This window comes from Bipolaris maydis (assembly GCF_028858645.1).
Source record: "Bipolaris maydis strain C4 unplaced genomic scaffold PSV08scaffold_1, whole genome shotgun sequence".
Classification (NCBI taxonomy): Eukaryota; Fungi; Ascomycota; class Dothideomycetes; order Pleosporales; family Pleosporaceae; genus Bipolaris; species Bipolaris maydis.
This window is the reverse complement of record NW_027093857.1, coordinates 2,290,463-2,313,136: the sequence shown is the minus strand read 5'-3', so window position 1 is coordinate 2,313,136 and position 22,674 is coordinate 2,290,463. Positions and strand designations below refer to the sequence as shown.

At 40.5% G+C, this 22,674-nt stretch overlaps 4 protein-coding genes across 4 annotated transcripts; 2 read left to right on the top strand and 2 right to left on the bottom strand.

Annotated features, from left to right (window-relative positions):
- Positions 1-12,304: 12,304 nt before the first annotated feature.
- On the bottom strand, positions 12,305-16,488 carry PSV08DRAFT_214075 (uncharacterized protein). Its single transcript, XM_014218480.2, has 4 exons — positions 16,031-16,488; positions 14,992-15,975; positions 12,910-14,652; positions 12,305-12,850 (listed from the first exon to the last, which is right to left on the bottom strand). The coding sequence occupies exons 1-4, from the start codon at positions 16,460-16,462 to the stop codon at positions 12,593-12,595; spliced, it is 3,417 nt and encodes a 1,138-aa protein (XP_014073955.1). The 5' UTR covers positions 16,463-16,488; the 3' UTR covers positions 12,305-12,592.
- A 123-nt stretch (positions 16,489-16,611) lies between these two features.
- Positions 16,612-18,120, top strand: PSV08DRAFT_398165 (WD40-repeat-containing domain protein). Its single transcript, XM_014218481.2, has one exon. The coding sequence runs from the start codon at positions 16,639-16,641 to the stop codon at positions 17,998-18,000; it is 1,362 nt and encodes a 453-aa protein (XP_014073956.1). The 5' UTR covers positions 16,612-16,638; the 3' UTR covers positions 18,001-18,120.
- A 197-nt stretch (positions 18,121-18,317) lies between these two features.
- PSV08DRAFT_376458 (S-adenosyl-L-methionine-dependent methyltransferase) lies at positions 18,318-19,509 on the bottom strand (the record flags this gene model as incomplete). Its single annotated transcript, XM_014218482.2, has 1 exon — positions 18,318-19,509. Exon 1 carries the CDS (start codon positions 19,467-19,469, stop codon positions 18,318-18,320), a length of 1,152 nt encoding a protein of 383 aa, XP_014073957.1. The 5' UTR covers positions 19,470-19,509.
- Positions 19,510-19,797: 288 nt separating this feature from the next.
- On the top strand, positions 19,798-22,423 carry PSV08DRAFT_214068 (xylose isomerase-like protein; the record flags this gene model as incomplete). The annotated part of the gene is made up of 4 exons (XM_066092111.1): positions 19,798-20,275; positions 20,327-20,878; positions 20,946-20,982; positions 21,010-22,423. The coding sequence occupies 4 exons, from the start codon at positions 19,798-19,800 to the stop codon at positions 22,052-22,054; spliced, it is 2,112 nt and encodes a 703-aa protein (XP_065950001.1). The 3' UTR covers positions 22,055-22,423.
- Between the last annotated feature and the right edge of the window lie 251 nt (positions 22,424-22,674).

Below are 22,674 nucleotides of genomic sequence, written 5' to 3'. Positions count from 1 at the left end.
AAACTATAAGTAGAATGTTTTAGGTTAATTAAATAATATAGAAAATACTTACTATAGATTTTAGAGCTATTTCTTCTAATAAATTAAGTTCTTAAAATTATAAAATATTATAGAGTTTATAAAAATTTAAGTTATATATAATATTTCCTTCGTGTATATAACTCTTAGAGAAAGATATTACGTTATTTATATTATAATTAGAGTAAGATTATTAATAGTAGTAGTGCTATTTAGTTAATATATAGTTATTTTCAGAAAAAGGAGGGCGTAAATAGTAATAATTAGGTAGTATATTTAGAATGTTAGCTTGCATTTCGTAGTAGGCCGGCCTATTTATACCATATCGTAGAATATTATATTTAATTTTAGAGTACTATCTAATACTACGTTTAGTATAACGCGGCTAGAAGTAATAGGGGACTATATAGTTTATATTTATGTTAAGTTAGTTAAAAATATTATATATTATTCTTAATAAAAGTTGTACCTACTAACTTGCACCCACCGCTAACTTACACCCTGACTTACACCTACCCTAGACTTATATCTTTATACCCTCTAGGTTTATATCCGCCCCTAATATGTATCTTAACTTATACCTACCCTAGACTTATATTCTTATACTCTTTAGGTTTATATCCGCCCCTAACTTGCACTCTAACTTATACCTACTCTAGACTTATATCTTTATACCTCTCAGTTTGCACCTACCTCTAACTTATACCTAGACTTACACCCACCGCCTAGATTTATACTTAAGCTTACACCTAGGCCTATACTCTACTACTTACTTACATCTACTACCTAGACTTACACCCGCCGCTTAGACTTATATCTAGGCTTATATCTAAACTTTACACCTACCTTAGACTTATATTCTTACACCCCTAAGTTTACACTTACTACTAGCTTATACCTACTAAACTTATAGCTACTATAGTTTACCTTATATAAAGTGTTATATTTAGCTATTCTCTTATTTTAAGTAGAGGTTTATATATTTTGTTTTATAATTACTATATAATCTTTAATATATTTAATATATATAATAGGTATTAATTATATTAGAGATATTAACTTTAAAGCTTTAAAATATAGATAGTGTTAAGATATTATTATACGGTATTGTAATACGACTAGAAATAGTAGAAGAGAACTATAGAGTAAATAGTTATATTAAGTTAATTATAAACTTTATATATTATTCCTATTAAAAGTTACTAAGAAATATTCTAGTATTATCTTATATTATATTTAATACTAAGATATATACTTTATAAAAGCTTTCCTTATACCTATAACTCTATTCTTAAATATTACTTAACCCTCTATAGTCTATGCTATCTATATGCTTCCCTATATATATCTAACTCCTAGGAGCCTTACTATCTATTATAGAATAGTTATTCCTTTAAGTATTAATACTAGCTTTATTAATGCATCTATAGATATATATAAAATTAATAACTATTAGTATATAGAATATATAGATAGAAGAAGTATCTAGGCTTTATTCTAATTATTATAAAAGAGGAAGGTATAATAATATATAGAGTAGTTATAATTATAATACTTACGTAAAGGATAATTATAAGTATAGTAATACTAAAGTTTAGCTACTTAGAATCTACTTATTATAGAGATATTAGAGAGATTAATATCTTTATTAGCGAATAAATTATTATTAGTCGTAATAAAGGAGATTCTAGGGGAAGTAGCTATATACTTCTACTTAAAGTGGTTAGCTAGTAGATTATAGTAATAGATAAGGTATAGTATACTACCTATAAAGGTAGTAACTTTAGTAGTCTAGTTAGTATACTCTTAGATTCTTATAGTCTTAAATAGTAAATAGAAAGATTTATAGACCTCTTTCTAATTCTTATTATAAGTAAGGAGAAGAGCCTTAGTAATAGAGTATAGGATCTTAGGAAAGCGACTATAGATACGCCTAATCTTAACGTAGAAGCTAGCGTATTCTATATTATTATCGTGTACTTAGAGAATACCCCTTATATTATCCCTATTAAGGGCGGGGTTTAAGTGCACTAGCTTAGTAATATTAATATTAAGTATAGAGAGAATTAAGGAGCGTGCCTTATAGGATATTATAATACGTGTAGTTCTAAGCTATTACTATCTTAGTTAGTATTTATCTATTTAGTATTATAAGCGCGTAATAAGTGCTTATAATATAGTATAATAGGGTTAAAAGATAAGAATATAAGTATCTAAAGGCGTTCTTTAGATTAATAGTAAGTTAAGAGTGTAATAGAAAAGTTAGTATATATATAAAAGAGATAGGGACTAAATAAATAGGCGGTATAATAGTAAAGTAAGAGAGTAACTATAGTAAAAGATGTATATGTAAATTACTTAGGCGTAAACAGCGCAAATACAGCTAATATAAAGGTAAAAGTAAAGTAAAATTAAAGTGATAGTAAGTGTATCTATAATAAAGGTAGCTATTAAAGCGGCCTTTATAAGCTTTACTTTACTGCTCTCGTAGTAAAATCTAATTTAGCCCGCCTCTAAAACACTCTCGCTTCTTTTCTCCTTAATATTTATTAACTTAGAGAATAAAAATCTAACCTTAACTTTAGTTCTCTAAAAATAGTCGTTTGCTTTACCTATTACGCTTACTCTAACACCACTACTACTACTACTACTATAGCTTGTCGCGTATTCTATAATAACTCTAATTGTTATTCTCGCACGCGTCTCGTAACTTCTAGTAAGTTCTTATTACTTATATATATTTCTTCTCTACTATATTACTTATACTATATAGCGACTATTAATTACCTACCTTATACTCTATACTATATCTATATTATTAGGTTAATAAGGCGCAAGCCTAAATAATACTTCTACCTTTAGTAGCTAAGAACTTATTAGTAACCTTAACGTTTATAATATCCTTAGTAATAATAGAGTAATACGCGCGTAGACTAACAGCTACTAATTTAATAACTCTACCCTACTACCTACTAAATAGCGTAGAGAAGGCGTTAATTATAGCTTATTCTATCTTGCTAACGTTAGTTTATAGAGATATAAAGAATTAGATTAGATTACTATAGATATTACAACACTAGTTAAATACTTATATAGTAGTTAGGATGTATTTAAGGCTATTTATAATAAAGAGAATCGCTAAGACTAGAATACTCTTATTAAAGCTATTATATAGAATGTATATAAGTTATAAGGTGCTAATCCTAAGTAGAGCTTTTATTATAAGGAAATATATAAAGACGCGGTTAAGAGGTTAGTAAAGTATAAAATTATAATATATAAACCTCCTGTAACAAAATCTAGTTTAAATAAGCTAAATAATAGCTTAGAATATATACTATTAGAATACTTATAATTAAACATCTAAAATATAATACTAGAAAGAGAAGCTATAAATAGAAATTAAAATAACATCTAAATTAAAGACATAGTATTAATTATATCTTAGAATACGAACTAGGATAGTAAGAATATAAATATCTATAAGTTCTTACAGTCTATTTAATTCTTTAATAAATAGTAAACTAAAGATATATTTAAGGCCGTTAATAAGTAGCTTAGGTCTTAGCCTATTTTATTCAACTCTAATAAAAAAGAGATTTACCTACTCTACTCTAATATATATTACAGCTAAGTAGTAGCAACGAATATTAATTAAATAAGGCCTACCTTATTAGAAGAGCACTTTAATAATACTATTAACCTAAAGATAAAGATTATACTAAATTATACTATTTAAACGTTTTACCCTATTAGAGCTAGTAGTGATATAGTAGTAAAAGAGGAAAGGATAAGTATATTTTTTACTAATAGGCCTTTTAAGACGTGTATATCTAGCCTTTTTAAATATAACCTACTTATAGAAGTAACGTAAAAAGAGATATAGCACTTCTTTAAGCTACTACTAAGCTATAAGTTAGATACTAATATATTTTAGGTTTAAGGTATTAAGCAGCCTATTTACTTATACTATCTTATATTGCTTACTTAAGCGCGTAAGATAGTGTAAGATATCCTAGTAATATTCCTTATAGATAGGGCAGGTCTTAATTTAGTTAAAAGCGTATTACTAGTACTATAGAGGTAGAATGCTCCTTATATTATAGATACTAAGATATTAGTAGAAATAGTAATAGGTAGAAATGTAGGTATATATCGCTATAGAGATGCTACTCTAGAATATATACATCTATCTCTTATTATATATAGTACCTAACACTTATTTAATAAGTAGAAAGAAAAGTTTAATATAACTTTTAACTTAACTTACCTACTAATACCTAAATTAGTTATACTCTATAACCTAAAAGATATAAAGACGTTTTTAACTTATATAATAGAAATCCTAACTCTAATTAATAGACTATAATAGTACTTAATTCTATAAATAAATAAGGTATACGTTAAGATAAGAAGGGGAGGAGTTAAGGTTAATACTCTACTTAAATATCTTAAAGCGGAATACCCTAAAATATAATTTTAAGCTGTCTTTATTAACTATAGAGTATATATAGAATACTAAACTAGTACTTAAGAAAATAATATTATTATTATTAATAAGAGTGATATAAATAAACCTAGAGGAAGTATAAACTCTTTAAACTAACTAAATTTTTATCCTTTAAAAGTTTATATTCTATATAGTTTATAGTAAGAAGAAACTAAGAAGTTATTACTCTATCTTAAGTTAATTAAAGACTAATTTATACGCTAGACGAAGTATATAGAGATATCTAGTCTTTTAACTATACCTAATAATATAATTAATAAACTTAAGGCTTTAATCTAAAAGATAAGGTAAAGTAAAAATTTATATAATGTGTTGTATAATAAGTATAAATATAAAATATATAATAAGAACCTTAGATAGCTACTATTTAAACTATCTATTAGAAGGTTTTACAACACTATTATCCCCTTTAATAATAAAAGAAATTCTATTATCTAACTATTATAAATTCTAATATTAATAGTAAAGAGATTAATATATACTAACTATTAGATAAAAGTATACTATAAGAACTTCTTAGCCGCTAGAGAGGTTTTTAAATAAATAGAAAATCTAGAGAGCGAAGAAACCTCTAGTATACTATCTATTATAAAATAGCGTTTAATAGATATACTTACGATAACCTAGGTTATAGTGACTATACTATCCTTAGTAGAGCTTTTCCCTAATAGCTATTTCTAAATATAGGCCGCAACTACTAATATTTCTAAGGAACTATATTACTAATAAGCTATATATTTATCTTTTAACCTCTCTAATATAGAGACTAAAAAATATTAATTTATAGAAAATAATTAGTTATTTAAACGTATTATAGAGATAACTAAATAAGATACTAAAATTAATTAGTTAATTATAACTATTAAAAGTATTATTTAATCTATTCTTAACCTATATTCTAGATTAGTAAACAACACTCTTAAGAAGATTATTATTCTAGTATAGGCGAATTTTATCTACTATATTATCGCGTTAATTATTAAAGGGCGCTTTAAGTATAAGAGTATTACGCTACTTATATTAAATATAGATATAAGCCTCTAGGCGAAGATTATTTATAAATTCTAAACCTTAATAAAAGATAATACGCTTATAAATAATAAGGATGTTACTATAGTAAATAATCTAGTACCTACAATGCTAGTAAATAACGTAGCCTCTTATATCTTAGTCACTATTTAAAATATAATCTTACTAGTAATTAACCTTATATGCGCGAACTACATAATCTTTCTTAAGCTAGGTTTATTTCTATTAGATAAGGTGTATATTTTAAAGTAGATATATATAGCGTTATAAATGCGTTAATACTTCTTATATAGGCTAATAGTAGAGGGACTTTAAATTAAGGATATAATAAGGTGTGTAGAGAAATAGAGATAGTTCTTTAAAAGACTCTATAAGCTACGAGATTAATATTTTCTTAACGCTATAATATTGTAACTATAATTTATTACTCTAGCTATAAAGTTTAAATATATATTATAAATAGCTACTATATTAACTTTTATATTATAATATAGCTATAGACCTGTATTCTTCTTCCTCTATATAACTATTAAAGTAGTTCCTTTCTCTTCTTTACTACTACTAATATAATCTTCTTAAGTGCTAAAATATCTGTCTTTATATAATAAAACTAGAATAATATAGATTCTAGGTAGAATTTATAATATATATACTAAAGGTTATACGCTTATAATATTATTATTAAATAAATAATATTACTTACGTTTATTAGCTAGAAACCTCTCTATTTTAACCTTACTAGGGGAATTCTCGCTTTCTCTTTAGTCTTAAAGAGAGAGGTGTATCTATATAATACTTAGACGATACTAGTTATATTTGCTATTAAGAACTAAGATAGTATTATATAATTATAGTAGTTAAATCTATTCTCTTAAAGCTTAGCTCTAAGCTAGGGTAGTATTATTCTATTTATTTAGTAATCTAATTTATATATCTATTTAAATATATAAGAAAACTAAGAGTTTAATATTTTATTATATATAACGAGGTTAAAACTAGAATAATAAATGTTTATATTAATTATCTCTTAATTTAACCTAAACTTCTTTATATACACTTAGAATACGCTAGGTGCTATTTCTTTATTAATAGTAAACTTAGAATTAATAAGCTAGAGAAATGTTTTCTTATTAACTAATTTAATAAGTACTTTTAGTATTTCTCGCTTTGCTTTATTTACTAGAAGATAAAAGGACGGAATTAGGATTAAGGCGCTAATATAATTAGATTCTTTAAGAGATATAAACCTCTCCTAATAGATTTAATAAAATATTAATATAGGGATTGGCCGCGACGTATACCTAAAAAATATAGTATAGCTTAGTGCATCGTCTACTAGATACGCTATATAATAAGGCTTTATTGCTATATTAGTCTTATTATTAATGCTCCTAATATTAGAATAAGTATTATTTAATTTGCTAGTGTCCTCTATATAAAACTTATTAAACTCTACCTTAAGCTTAAACTCGTCTATTTCTTCGTTTAGAATCTATATTTCTAGAGTTATAGTTGGATAAGATAGGTAGTAGAGAGTGTTAGTTAACTAAATGTTAGAGATTAATAGGATATTAAATAGCTCTAATAGTAACTTATTAAGGTACGTATACTAAGCGATAGAGGTGAAGTTAGTAAGTAGTTTTTAAATATCTTTGTATCTCTGCTAGCCTATATAAGGCTTAATTAAGTGTAAAGTATTTTAAGGTAGTATATAAACTCTATTTAATATAAAGACAAAATACTATATATCCTTAAAGACCCTTAGTTACTAAATAGCGACATTTTTTATATTAAATATAGCTCCTATAAAGATAATATCTAATATAGCTATTATTAGCTAGTAAGCGTCTTAGAAAAAGGCTCGTATCTTATAATATATATTAGAGAAGATTTGCTTTATATTAGCTCCGTAACGTATTAATAAATAGTTTATTAAGCTAGATACTTATAATATAATTAGTAGAATTATATAACTACTATTATTAAACTAGATCTATAACGTAAAGTGATCTAGTATTATTAAGAAGTAATTAGTGCGGATGCTATAATATAGTTGTATTAGAATAGCTATTTAAATCTACTTTTATTAGAATAGATATATTTTTTTTAAGAAACGCTTTTAATATCTTACCTAATTAGAACTACTTTAAATAAAATAAGTAATTTAATATATAGCGATTCTCTATACTAATAAATTAAAAAGAGATATATTTAGATACCTTATTTCTAGATATATAACTTTTATAGTATAGTAAAGTAACCTAAATATATCTACTATAGACCTCGCTTTAACTATATACTCTCTTAGTTAGTATAATTTAAATAATCTTAGTAGTGCTTCTTATAGTTAGATTTTATAGAGGTGTGTAAACTTCTAGCCTAGTGTAGGTATTCTATTATAGCGCTAATCTAGTAGGAGCCTAAGCTTCTCTAATCTTAACTAATACGTTTCTATACTAGATCTAAGAAATAGTATACTTATCTAAATATTATATATCTAGGCCTAAGTAGAATTAAGCACGTAGTAAGATATAAATTATATATTAACTTACCTACGAAAATTTAGGTTTAAAATTAAAGTTTAAGAACTTTTTTCTCTTAGCTAGTAGGTAACTTAGCGCTTAAATTAGAGCTATAGGGAAATTAAGACTCTATAATATAAGAAAAGGTAGTATTACGTCTATTAGTTACTATTCCTATATAGTATTCTATACCTTTAACTCCTCTATAATCTTATAGTAAAACTTCTTAAGTAACTTACTAGTAAACTTCGCAGCTAGATATTATTATTTATAGATACGCCCCTAGATAATATTAAGAGAGAAGCCTACTATCTTAAAGTACTAAGTATCTCTTAGTGCTAGGCTGTACGTATTATAGTTACCTATAATACTCTACTATAGTAGTATATTTATTCTAGCTGCTAAGATAACGCGATGATTACTATAAGTCTAGACACTACTTAGTAGCTGCCTAGTAGAGACATAATATAGGTATATTAAGGTAGGGTATAACTACTTCTCTAACTAATAGTAGCACTAGAAGATATAGACTAGTAATAACTAAGTTTAATATTAAGTCTTACTAGATAGGAATAAGTTATAGCCTTAGTAGAGGGCTTATAAGTAACTTAAGTTAACGTAAGAAAGTAGCGGCGTAAAGGCAATATAGACAATAGCTATAGAGTAGGAGAAGAGAGATGTCTCTAGTCATGCGAGTGTTATAGCGCGTTATAAGGTAGTAGGGCTTAAATTAAGGAAGGCGCATTCGTAGGCAGCTTAAGAATAGAAAGCGTATAGTAGGGCGTTAGTAGCGTAGAGTATAACTAGAAAGTAAGTTAGTAAGCAGCTATAGCACGCGCAGAAATAGTCTATATTAGTATTATACAACAGTAGTACGGCTTTTACTAACTGTATAAGGCCCTATGCAGAGAAGTCGCATAATAAAAAGGGTAAGTAAGTAAAGAGGCGTTCCCTAGATTATTAAATAGTGCTGGAAGTGCAAGTTGGTGGGTATAAGCTGAGATGCAAGTTGGTGGGTGTAGTTGGTGGGTGTAGTTGGTGGGTGTAAGTCGGCGGGTGCAAGTTGGTGGGTGTAAGCTGAGATGTAAATCTAGGTGGGTGTAAGTTGGCGGGTGTAAATATAGGCGACGAGTGCAAGTGGACGGTAGGTGCCTTACTAGGGAATCTCACAGCGTGAGTCCTATTCTTCTTAGGGACACGCTTTTCGTTAGACGGATTAAAGTTTTCTAACGTATTCTAGTCTAAGAAAGTATATACCCCTCTTTTTTTAGTTCTTTTACGTAGGGCGTATACGTTCTAGTAAAATAAATACATATAAATAATATAACTAGAGGAAAAATACTAACGTAAGTATTAGGTATGTTAAACAGGTCTTCTTTAAATAGCGTTAGTAAGGTTCTTAGAGTAAGGCTACCGTCTATATTAAGATTATAGGATAGGTCGATGTTGATGTCGTTCTCTAGAAGGGATAGGTTGTGTGTGCTTTCTATATATCTATATAATAAGGTGTAGGCAAGTAGAGTAGTAAAGAGATAACTATTAGGTAGAGATTTAGAATCTTCCTATACTAATATTATATAGTTATAAAGGCTAGCTAGCTTTAAGGTAAGTAGGTTAAGGGTAGTAAGCTACTGCTATCTTGCAAGCCTAGGTGAGGGAAATAAACGAGGTTAGTCTCTAGGCATCAGGTTTCTAATAAACAAGTAATATTAACTACTAAGGGTAATATTTACTTTTAGCATAGCCTTTTTATTTATATTAATTAAAACCTATAACTAGAAGAGAAGTCTTATAACACGGATATGTAAGTCTAAGTGGCGGGTGCAAGTCTAAGCGCAAGCCTAAGTGCAAGCCTAGGCGGGCTCTAAGGTGTTAGGCTCGGACTTTGTGGGTTCCTTAGACGTCTCCTTATCTGCGAGTTTACGCTTCCTAGACTTGGGAGCTGCGGTAGTAAGCTTTGGGGCTTCAGAGGTAGATGCAGTAGTAGCGTCGCCGTTAGACTGGCCGAGGAACTTAGCAAAGGACGGCGGGTGTAAGTGGGTGGCGGTGGGTGTAAACCTGGGCGGCGGGTGTAAGTCTGGGCAATGGGTGCAAGCCTGGACGCAAGCCTGGGTGTAAATCTGGGTGCAAGTCTAGGTGTAAGTCTGGGTGCAAGCCTGGGTGCAAGCCTGGGCGACGGGTGTAAGTGGGTGGGTGTAAGGGTGCAAGTCTGGGTATACTGTGGTATCAAGGGTAAGTAATAGCACCCTGGTCAGCCCACCAGCCGGAGATTGCGATCGACAAAAGCGGTATATTAGACTCATTTTGCATACAGTTTTATAGTAATCTGTATTGTAACTGATGATCCACAATTTTCTCCTCTCTACGTATGGTGGAGCTATAAAGTACTAAGAAGTAATCAATACAGTTTTTATCATATTAGGCCTAGCTGATTACCAAATCCCGAGCTCACCCTCTTGCAGAGCTCTGACCAGTGCTATTACTTACCCTTGATACCACAGTAAATCAGCGATACTGGATGTGGTCAGTGCATGCAACAGTCCAGCCAATGGATGCAACACCCCACCAAAATAGGCGCCCACCAAAAAGTGAAGCTTTTGACCACCACCAAAACGTTATTATCGCGAGAATTTTTAGTGGAGTACTCGTACGATCGTATATCTAATATCTATCTATTAATAGTTGCTAGGCAACCGCACACTGCGGCCGCGCGTGGTGGTTTTGGCGGGAGGCTTGGCGGGTGGTAATGCATCACCACCACCACTTTCAGCCTCCACAACACAACACTACTTTAATGTTTTTTGAGTCTGAATTGATGAAGCTTTTCGCTTAGCTGTATTCTGCCTATTGCGAGATTTTTGTGCGGTTGCAGCAGCGCGATCTTCTGCTTTTTGGGCGCGCGCAGTAGCTAGTTGTGCAGCCCTCGCGGCACGCTCCTGCTGCTGCACCATTCTGGCAGGCTAAGAAAAGGAACAGGGGACAGCCCCTTACTAGAGAGCTGTAGAAAGGAGAGACTCAACGGAACCAGCTAGAGGACCTATAAATAGAGGCGTTGAAGAGAGATCGGGTCTACTAAGGAGCACGGGAAGCGATAGAGAATCACGAACGACGATTTCCCGTGAGGCTAGGCCTGAAGTGCTCAACCAAAGACTATTCAGTGGACGATGGAGTCCTGCGCTACCGAGGACGCAAGTAGATAGTACCAGAAGACGATCAGCTGCGAACCTCAATCATCAGCGGTGCCCACGACTCATTGGTTACAGGCCACCCAGGTCGGCAGTGGATGTGAACTTGGGGGTGTAAGAGTGCAAGTCGGGGTGTAAGTCAGGGGTGGGTGCAAACTTGGGGGTGCAAGGATGTAAGTCTAGGGCGGGTGTAAGTCGGGGTGTAAGTCAGGGGTGGGTGTAAACCTGGAGGGTGTAAGGATGCAAGTCTGGGGCGGGTGTAAGTCGGGGTGTAAGTCAGGGGTGGGTGTAAACCTGGAGGGTGTAAGGATGCAAGTCTGGGGCGGGTGTAAGTCGGGGTGCATGTCGGGGGCGGATGTAAACCTGGAGGGTGTAAGGATGCAAGTCTGGGGCGGGTGTAAGTCGGGGTGTAAGTCAGGGGTGGGTGCAAACTTGGGGGTGCAAGGATGTAAGTCTAGGGCGGGTGTAAGTCGGGGTGCAAGTCGGGGGCGGATATAAACCTAGAGGGTGTAAGGATGCAAGTCTGGGGCGGGTGTAAGTCGGGGTGTAAGTCAGGGGTGGGTGTAAACCTGGAGGGTGCAAGGATGCAAGTCTGGGTATAAATCAGCGATAGTACCAGCTGCTATTACCTCACGATTGCTCCCTGGAGCGCAGCCCCTTACAGCGGCTAAAAGCTGTACTATAAGGTCTCGTTTGCTCCCCAAACGTTAAACCTTCGACCGGCGGACTAGTAGTCAGGTGGGTGACCACTGGCGAATCCCCGCTGTTGTATGTTTTTGTTTTTGCAAGTCCTTTGATATTTACTCGATCTGTGTCACAGACTTTGGCAGGATCTTGGTATCAGGACATATGTAGCAATTAGGAAATGTACTAGATACTACCTCTTGAGAACTTGTGCATGCCACATATATGATCTTGCCAAAAGTCAACGTCGTGTACAGTGCTCTGTGGAGCTTCTGTTCCATTTCCTTATTATTTATTCTTTTTGTCCCCAGTCTCTGCTTTCTCAAGCATGTCAAGGCAATTGCTACAGACGCCGTTTGAAATTTACCGAACATGGGGGCATGCCAATGATAGAATTGATTTTTCATGAACCGTAGTAAATAATAGAAAAAAAACTGGTCAATCCCTCCAAGGCACAATCACTTCCACATGGCTGCATCACTATCCTCGTGTGCCCTGGGTATTTTACTAAGTCAAAAATTGACTTGACATCAATATTGCCACTGAAAAAAAAAAGAATAAAGTGACCCTCATAACACCCCAGACATGGACATCATTCACCTCCTCCTCCTTCGTTCCCCGCATCTCTCCTCTAATCCACCAGCCTAAAAATCCGTCTTCCCACCCATAACCTTCGCCGCATTGACTGCATTCATCTTGGCCGCCCACCCCTGCGCGGGCACAATCTTGCGCACAGTTCTAACCTCATCAGACGCATAGCCTGGGATGCGGATATTATAGTTGCGCTCGAGAATGACCTGGATATCGCGAATGTCTAGCTGGGGAGAATCGCGGAGTTTAGAAAGCTTGCAGGCGTTGCTTATGACATTGTCAACAAAGTCGTCTGCGAGCTGGAGGACGGCCTGGGTAAAAGAATGTTAGTTGCGAGATCAGGTGTTATTGGATAAGTGAAAGACTTTACCTCTTCAACTTCTGGTGTGAGGGCTTCTTCTGAGCCGCCGGTGACTTGGCGGACAAGCTCATCTAGCTTGCGCTTGCTGAGGACGCGGTCGCCGTCGCCTTCGAGCTGAAAGGGTGGTGGTCGCGGGATGACAGGCTGACCCATTGGTCCTGGCGCACCGTTGGTAGGGCCACTCATAGTTGGCCGCGCTTGACCCATGTGGACGGCTTGTGGTGAGGTTACGTTCAGGTGTCGAGGGATCGGCATCTTGGGGTTGTTCAGTTGCTCGCGCTCGCGACTGCCAAAGTTACCACCTTGTCCGCCCTGTTGCATGGGTGTGTTTGTGCGCTGGGGGTCGGTGTAGGATCGGTTCGCAGCACTAACAGCAGCCTGGTGAGAGAGGGGAACTGGCGGACCGGTTCCGGTTGCAGACTGCGGGTGCGGTGAATTGCTCTGCTGGTGAGCGTTGGCTTGCATAGGGTTGATCTGAGGCCGCTGCTGCTGGTGAAAGTTTTGTTGCTGCTGCTGTTGTTGCTGCGCGAATTGCGGCATTTGATTCGGCGGCATTGTTTGTGAGTGAGGCACTGGTGGCCGAGGCTGCTGTTGTTGAGGCAGTGAAGGCGGCATTTGCTGGTTGAGTTGCTGTTGCTGTTGCTGTTGCGGTGGCTGTTGCTGGTTTCCCTGGTTTCCCTGGATGTTGTATTGTTGCTGGGGCTGGGATTGCTGAGGTTGTGGTTGTTGCTGCGTTTGCTGCTGCGTTTGTGGTTGCAGCTGCTGTGGCTGTCCACCCTCAACCTTGATCTGAGGCTCCTCTTTTACCTGAGGCTGCGCAGAGGCATTGGGCTGCGATGGCTGTCTTTGAGGCGGCTGGGGTTGAGATTGCTGTTGTGACGGCTGCTGCTGCTGTTGCGGTGGCGGCGGTGATTGTGCTGAGTTTTGGCCTTGGGTCTGCGCCTGTGCCTGACCCTGCGAGTTTTGCTCGCGCTCCTCCTTCCACTGCTTCTGCAAAGCTCGAAACTTGTCAATTTGTGCTCTCATATTGGTATGCTCCTTCTCAATCTTGCCTTTCAAGACAAGTAGATCTTGTGGCAAATCTTGTCCGTTGCTTTGTCGTTCGCTCAGTTGTTGCATGAGTTTCTTTCTACTCTCATTCAAAGAAGCCTGCTTTGCTAGCATGTTCAGGTAACCTGTTCGATATTCTTTCAGCTTGACCTCATACTCGGGCGTGCCCGGCGAAGGTCCGGTCAACGGCCCCTGCATAGGGAATTCGTGGACGTGCTTTACTATAGCAGGATCCACCTGGCCACGACCTTGGTTTTGGCCTTGGTTAGATTGCTGTTGGCCGACTGCCCCCGCGGTGTTTTCGGCGCGAGCCTGGCCGCCTTCTTGCTTGACGGGGTTCTGGTTCTGCTGACCAACGGCATTAGACTGGCTTGCTTGTCCCTGGCTCTGGTTTCCTTGCTGTTGCTGTTGCTGTTGCTGTGCCTTCATCTTGGCCCTGTATTGGCGCTCGCGTGTAATGAACTTCTGTGACCATTCTGTCAACTTCTGGCGAGCATTGGTATTTTCCTGGCTCCCCTGTTGGTGCGTGTTGCAGATGTTCCAGAAATTCTGCATGATCAAGCGATACTTTTGCTTCTCGTCTTCAGGAAGACATTGCAGCTTAAGTATATCGTCAGGGCGTAGCAGCTGTTGCTGTTGGCCGCTGTTGGGCTGCTGCTGCTGGGGCTGGGGCTGCGATTCGCTCATCGTGAGGGCTGCGGACTCCCGAACCGCGCGATCAAGGCCTTCTGGGTAGTGTACGAGATTCGGTGGGGGATGTATGTGATCGTTAGAATCGCGTACTTGTTGCGATTAGACGGGCGCGCGCGCGGAGAGATGGGGGTTTACGTTTGAATTATGATGGTCGGAAGGATGAGGTTTGGAATCGTGGTTGATCGAGGAGCCAAGCCAGTACCCAACCGTCGCGCGTTCCTTCAACAGCACGTGCACGCGTCATTCCCGATTATCGAAACAGAGACACAGCAGCACTGCGATGGTGATAATCGTATCAGTTTGCAATCCTATCTCAGGTTATTATCATTATTCTGACGCGTCTGACACATGGCTATCCTCAGAGATGGTCTTCCTGGATCCTGCCTTCATGGCCCTTTCGCGGGCATTCCTAACCTCCCATTCAAACTCCTTGAGTGCCCTGAGCTCGCTACCAACGAACAACAACCCCATCAATCCATCAACGACGCCTACACTGAACCCTAGGGTGCTCAAAAGCATCAAAATGAAAGCAACATAGTTTTTTGGTGACCACCACACACCAATCAGGCACCCAATGGAGAAGGATAGTTGGTAGAAGAAGTGCCCTATTCGCAGCTTGCGCTGCACTCGCTCCCTAGCCTCGTACTTCATGGTTGTAGCCAAGATCTCATCATAAGTCTCGATGGGCAGGTATCGTTCAGGTAGGGTCGAAGGAGATAGCGGGACAGCTGACAGAGCAGTCGAAGTCCTCGTCAGCGTCGCCTCTACGGAGAAATGATCACTGAGAGAGCAGTGTAATGTAGGATGGCGCATTGACATGCCCACATTCGCTTCCTTCAACTCCCACTCCGCCGTCTCTTCCTTTGTCTCTGGGTTCTGAAACCTTCCACTGCTGTAGAAGATATAATCCAGCCGTTTCGCATTAGGGTCTTCAACGGCAGGATCTATCTGCACGTTTTCGCCCTTGGCAAGACGCCTCTGTTGTCCCTTGTTCCACCTCCAGGAGTTGAATTCGCTGTCACATGTTGCGCCATTGATAGTCATATTGAACTCGGCAGATGGCATTGGCACGCATCGACGGCGTTCAACCTCGTCCCTTGCTGCGCCGATCGAAGAATCGGGGTGGAGTATGCGCCATACATCGCGGACTGGCGAGTGCGTCTCTATTATACGGTGTGCGAGGGATAGCGGAATCATGTTGAAGTCGCCCATGCCGATTACAAGGTGTCCACGTTCAGCGGCTGCACGCATGAGCTTTGTGATTTCCCATGCTTGGGCTGTGCGGTGGCAGATGTAGGAGTCGTGGGGTTCGCTTTCATAAGGGGCATGGAGCTATTCATGTCAGCGTGTGCATTTCAGATACTTGTCAAGAGCATTGAGAACACACATGTGTACAGAATACTTCTGCGATATCTCCCCGGGAAGGTCCCATTTGTATCTTTGCACAAGCAACTCCTTTACCAACGAACCAATCTCCACGGTAGAATGCAGCAGGCCGTCCATTGAGCGGATAGCGCACCATGTTGCTCTCGATGATGGGCCATCGAGACAAGATGACTAGCCCGCCACCAAAGATACCACTGTAGTAGAACTTTCCATATGGCAGTATGTGCTTCGTCTTCTCACGAATCGCATGGTAGTCTTCCTGGGTCCAGCACTCTTGTAGGCCGACGATATCTGGCTGTGGACTTGCAGCAGCAATTTGAACACCGATTTCGGTAAGACGCTCGTTGCGAAGTTTAGAAATAAATTTAAGACCCCAGCAGTTGAGTGAGAGAATGCGGATATCTGTGGGTGATTGAATGTCCTCGGAAGCCATGGTGAATATGTATTACCTGGAGAATAGCGGAGTGTGAGTGCAATGATGCAACTGGGGAAATAGTCCCTGAAATGCTGCAGGGGTGCTCCTGACCGCCCGCACGCTAACGCCCATATTGCCGATCCGTCGCGTTTTCCCAGTCCAACACCAAACAACTGGCTTCTCCATATTCAGCAATGGACGGCACCCCATCTCCTTCGCCCAAAAGACGACATCAGGATGAGGATGCATATGATGAGGAGCGGCCGCGAAAACGCTCTCCCTCCCATACACCGCACAATGCCTCACCAAGTTACAGGCTAGCAGAACGGCCTGCGCGCCGGTATAGCAGAGACAATAGCGATGATGAACAGCGGGAATATCGAGATAGAAGGCCGTCTTACTCGCGGTCAAGGTCACGCTCACCACGTTCGAGCTCTTCATCGCCAAGCCGACGACGGCGCACCTCTCCTGCACCACCACCAAAACCGACCTCCCTAAACTACTCTCCCACCCTGATTCTGCGCGGCCATAAGAGAGGCATCACTTGTGTCAAATTTTCCCCAGACGGTCGCTGGCTGGCCACTGCGTCTGCAGACTGTACCATCAAGATCTGGGATGCCAAGACCGGCGCACTTGAACACACACTCGAAGGTCACCTCGCCGGTGTCAGCACAATCTGTTGGTCGCTAGACTCCAAGATTCTCGCAAGCGGCTCCGACGACAAGAGTATACGATTGTGGGATACAGCAACTGGATTGGCACATCCTATTCCGTTCATTGGTCACCATAACTATATATACAGCATAGCGTTCAGTCCAAAGGGCAACATGCTTGTCTCTGGTTCCTACGACGAAGCAGTATACCTCTGGGATGTCCGCGCCGCCCGAGTTATGCGCTCCCTTCCTGCACATAGCGACCCGGTGGGCGGCGTCGATTTCGTTCGCGACGGCACGCTCATCGTCTCATGCTCACACGACGGCCTCATCCGTGTCTGGGACACGGCAACTGGCCAGTGTCTCCGCACTCTCGTCCACGAAGACAATGCGCCAGTGTCTTCGGTCATTTTTTCACCCAACGGAAAGTACATTTTAGCTTGGACATTGGATTCCTGTATACGGCTATGGAATTATATTGAAGGGAAAGGCAAGTGTGTGAAGACGTACCAAGGACACACAAACAAGAAGTACTCGCTTTTGGGTACTTTTGGCACATACGGCAATCGTGAAGCTGGCCAGGAATATGCTTTCATAGCATCTGGCAGTGAAGATAACAGTGTCGTCCTATGGGATGTGAGTAGCAAAAACATACTTCAACGGCTCGAAGGCCATTCAGACGCCGTATTGAGCGTTCACACGCATCCGACCGAACAATTGATTGCTAGTACAGGACTAGATCGTACTATTAGGCTATGGAGACCGAGAGAAGGCGGAGACAATAAAGAAGAAGGAAAGGAGAATGGGCATGAGGAGACAGTCGTTGAGAATGGGATCAAGCAGGAGGAAAGTAACGGTTACGAGCATGATACTCTGCCTCCGAATCCTTTTGCTGAGGCATGAGCGTAAGCTGCTTTTGCCAGACATGAAGAACGAAAAGCAGAGGGAGAAAGGAATCAGAGATAATGAAGTAAGTAGTTTTAGATACCCCATACTATTGCTCAAATGCCGAGTAGGTAATCTTGCCCACCCTTTTCTATATGTCATGTCAGGCAACGCAATGTCCCAACGCATACCTCAACACCCAAATCGTGCCTTTTTCATCAACATGAAAAAAAGAGCTTCCAGCCAGAACGCCATTGTGCTTCATGAAAGTATCCCAAAACGCCATGAAATGCCACCTCTTGCCTCTCCCCTAGTTCGCATCCAGTCTTTCCTTTCTAGCTAAAATGGATACCCTCTTGGTTAAATGCATACAGCAGCTTCAAGAAATCAGCCTCATCGCACAATCGCGCTCGCTTATCAGCAAGCTGCGTCTCATCCTCAAGCACCTTCCTAACCTTCTCCCGCACGAGCTCCGCGAGCCTACCCTTGCGCTTGCGATTCGCTCCATTCTTGCTCTTCTTGCTTTCAGCCTGAAGCTGCTTGAAGAAATCAGGAAGTTCGTCATCTGGGTCATCGGGATCAGAGAAGCCCTTGAACTCGTCGTCTACATCCATGGTTTCGGCCTCTTCTGCCGCGGCGATTTCACTGGGATCGAGCGGGGTGTCGTCGACGGGGATGTCATTTTGCGCGCAGTAGAGACGGTAATTACTAGCGAGGAGTTCGAGGACAGCTGCGGTACCCATGAAACTAGCGCGCAGGGTCCTGTTCTTTCGGACGAAGCAGATTCGCAGTAGACCGTCCCACTCCTCGTATGCGATTTGTGGGCGCGGATTCTTGGGCTCGATGCGCACGACGTTGCTTTCAACTTGGGGAGGGGGGTTGAAATTGTTGCGTCCGACTTTCATGACGTGCGAGACTTTGGACCACATTTGCACGTTGACGGAGAGGCGTGAGTAGAGTTTTTCGCCGGGTCGCGCGAACAGGCGCATGGCGAATTCACGCTGGAACATGAGTACGCAGCAACGTGGGGGGTGTTGCAGCGCGAGTAGTTTAAAGACCAGGGGAGAACTGATTTGGTACGGCGTGTTACTGATGCACACGTCGAACCGTGGAAGTTCAGCTTTAATCACGTCGCCCAACCGTATTGTCAGTCTCTTTTCTTCCGGTGAGCCTTGGACTCGCTTTGTTAATTCTGCTGCCATTCGCGGGTCCATTTCTACTGCCGTGACTTGCTTCACCGCCTTGAGTATCAGAACTGTCAGGTTACCGGTACCAGGACCGACCTCCAGGACGTGGTCGCTTTGCTTGAGGTGCGCTTTTTGGACAATGGCCGTTGCGACACCAGGGTTTTTGAGGATATGCTGGCCGAGGTCCTTGTCCATCTTGAAAATCGAATGCGCCGCTGCCGCTTTGGCCGATGTCGGTTTTGAGTAGGGCGAAGAATTGTTGTCAGCACCTTTGCTGCGCTTTTGCTTTGCTTTCGGCATCTTGGGTGGTTGTGGGTAGGTTCTGGAGCGTCGTCGGCTGGGTTTATAGCGATCGTAGCGAGTCGAGTCCTCTTGCAGAAATACGCGCGAAACAAGTTTTCTGGTTTCCCAGGTGTCTCTAGTAGACGTGAGGATGTGACGCTGCTGGTGACAAGTCGGTGTCGGTTGTTGGATGTGGGGATAATTTTTTGGGTGTTGCGGACTTAACACGGGGTTAAGCAGCGCATGTGAGCCCGCGTTTCTACTGAACGCGTCCCTTGTTCATGACGTCTGTTGCATCTCTCCTTCTACAGTTGCATCAGATTTTCACATCCTTCATTGCTTCTATATGAGGGTAGAGTGTGCGAAAATAGAAAATTTTGTTTTATACTCTCTTCGCTGTCGCTCTTTTGCAGTCTTTGGATATACTCGCTCTCTACTACACCAGCCGTTGTCAAAGCCGCGCCTCTACTTCACCTTGCTGGACACAGATAGCAATTGCTGGACCCAGACTCCGTCTTTACGCGAAAAACCACGTGTATCTGTCTTTGATAAGGCACAGCCCGCTTCGACACGCCCAGGCCGACCATCCGGAAATTGGTCCGCAAATGTTTTCAGGGGCCCATTGAGCTATTCACCCTGTCGCTACCGCTTTCGCTCATTACCACTCGCTTCTTTTGCTCAAATCACCAGTCTGCCACATCATAAAATTAGAGAAGTGCTCAGTCCTTTCTCCACAATATCAAAAGCCTTTGCTTGCTCACAAACTCCGACTACAATTGGCAATAACCTCCAAGCCTCACACATCATGGCCAAGCCACTCGAAGGTACCATTTCTGGCTCCTCACTCTCATCAATTTCTGATCAAGTAAACATAGTGACCGAATCTGCTACTACCGTTCAGTCTACACAAAATGGCAAGAAGAGAAAGGTGGAGACAACTTCGCGTACAAAAAGGGCTACAGCTCAATACACCGAGGTAGAGGAGGTTGTTACAGTTGCCTCCAATTCACCTCGAACTAGCAAGCGTGCAACGAAGAGGGTGAAATATGAGCAGGAAACTGATGACGAGATGGGCGATCAACAAAGTGACAACGGCGAAGGCAAGCCTAAGAAAGCCTCGAAAAGAACCAAGAAGGTGGCTGCCCAAGAGCCTGATGCAGACGCCAAGTCATCGACAGAACCAAAGCACAGTACTCTGAAGAAAGCCGCAGTAGAGGCAAATCCCAATGAGGACGACACAGTTGAAGAAAATAAAGTCACCAAGAAGACTGCTAAATCTACGAAAAAGAAGGCTGAAGACGTCGATGAAGACAAACCTAAAAAGGTCACCAAATCCAAGGCCAAGCCCGCGAAGATTCTACCACCAATAGCAGAGCGTACCAAGGATATCAAGCTGCGAGTTGGCGCCCACGTGAGCATTGCAGGAGGTTGGTTATGCCCATCTATTTTGCTTCCCTTAGAACACTGGCTGATATGGACCGAACCCCCTTTTAGGCGTACACAATGCTGTTATCAACGTCGTACATATTGGGTAAGTACACTACCTTTTGCGCTTCAGAAGTTACCCTTTATGGAGGCACATACTGTATATGAGTAGAACTGATGTTGCTAGTGGTAACGCTTTTGCCATGTTCATGAAGAATCAACGCAAGTGGGAAACGGTCGATATGGACCCAGAGCATGCACAATTCTTCGTCCAGTGGTGCAAAGACCATAGCATAGACGCCGCAGAGTGCTGCTTACCTCATGGATCATACCTGGTCAACCTCGCACACCCGGATCCTGCGCGCAAGAAACAGGCCTATGACTCCTTTCTCAATGACTTGACGCGTTGCCATAGGCTAGGCATTCGGTATTACAACTTTCACCCAGGCAATGCTAACGCGACCACCCACGAAGAAGGCATCCGGATCATTGCTGAGAATCTCAACAAGGCACATGCAGACCCGGAGACTGGCAAAGTTGTTACCGTTCTTGAAACCATGGCAACCCTTGGCAATACCATTGGTGGCACCTTTTCAGACCTCGCAGCCATTATCAAGCTTGTCGATGACAAGAGTCGTGTAGGGGTTTGCTTGGATACCTGCCACGTTTTCGCCGCCGGTTATGACCTCCGCACTCCTGAAGCATACGCCGAAACAATGAAGAAGTTTGACGAGGAGATTGGTTTGGATTATCTCAAGGCCTTCCATATCAACGACAGTAAGGCTCCTTTGTCAAGTCACCGTGACCTTCATGCCCGCATCGGCACTGGCTATCTCGGGCTCGAATCCTTCCATAACCTGATGAATGATGAGCGCTTTCATGGTCTTCCTATGGTTCTCGAGACACCAATCGACGTGACTGACAAGAATGGAAAGAAGGTCGAGGACAAGGGTGTCTGGGCCCGGGAGATCAAGATGCTGGAAAGCCTTGTTGGCATGGATATCGACTCTGAGGAGTTCAAGACACTGAGTGCACGTCTTCAAGATGAAGGTGCTGGTGAACGCGAGCGTGTTGGTGACCAAGTACAAAGAAAGACGGCCAAAGACGCGAAGCCCAAGAGCAAAAGGGCGGCTAAGAAGAAGGTCGAGAGTGAAGAGGAGGATGACATGGAAGAATAAGCACAAAAGCACATGGGCTGCTTACCGCCGCCACCGACGAGATGGATGACGCATGTGGGGGTATTTGGCTGCAGCGAAAGGCTCGGCTCGAGTGTATGTTTCTCGCTAGTCTTTTGAATAAGGCCTGGACTAGCTAGTTTTGAAAGGGGCGTATTCAGTGCATGGATCTCGTAGGGCGTGGATAGTTTTATATGTGAGGATACCCTGGGTTGGGATTTTGGAAGCGTCGATTCAGTCACGATATGGTTTGTCGGAATCTATACAGCTTAATGAGCACAGCAAATTCGCTAGATAATACAATACATAGGGAAAGAGTGGGTATACTGCCATCAGAAAGAGGCCCCTGTGTGTGTGGATGCTACAAGTCATGGTTGTAATATGCTCAAACCCCTGCCTTAAGTAAATTAAATCTGCAACTACTGGATGATAGTTATTGGTGGGTCACTTGGAGGAAGGTCAGCAAGCTTATCCCTTGGGCGCTAATGCTGCGGCGAGGCCCCATGTACTAGTAGAATCGGCAATGACCAGAAGTGAGACAGCGATATTAGTTTCTAGCTGAAATGTGGTCGAAATGCAACCATTGCATACGATAGCGTCTGTTTGTCACAATCGGCCCTTTG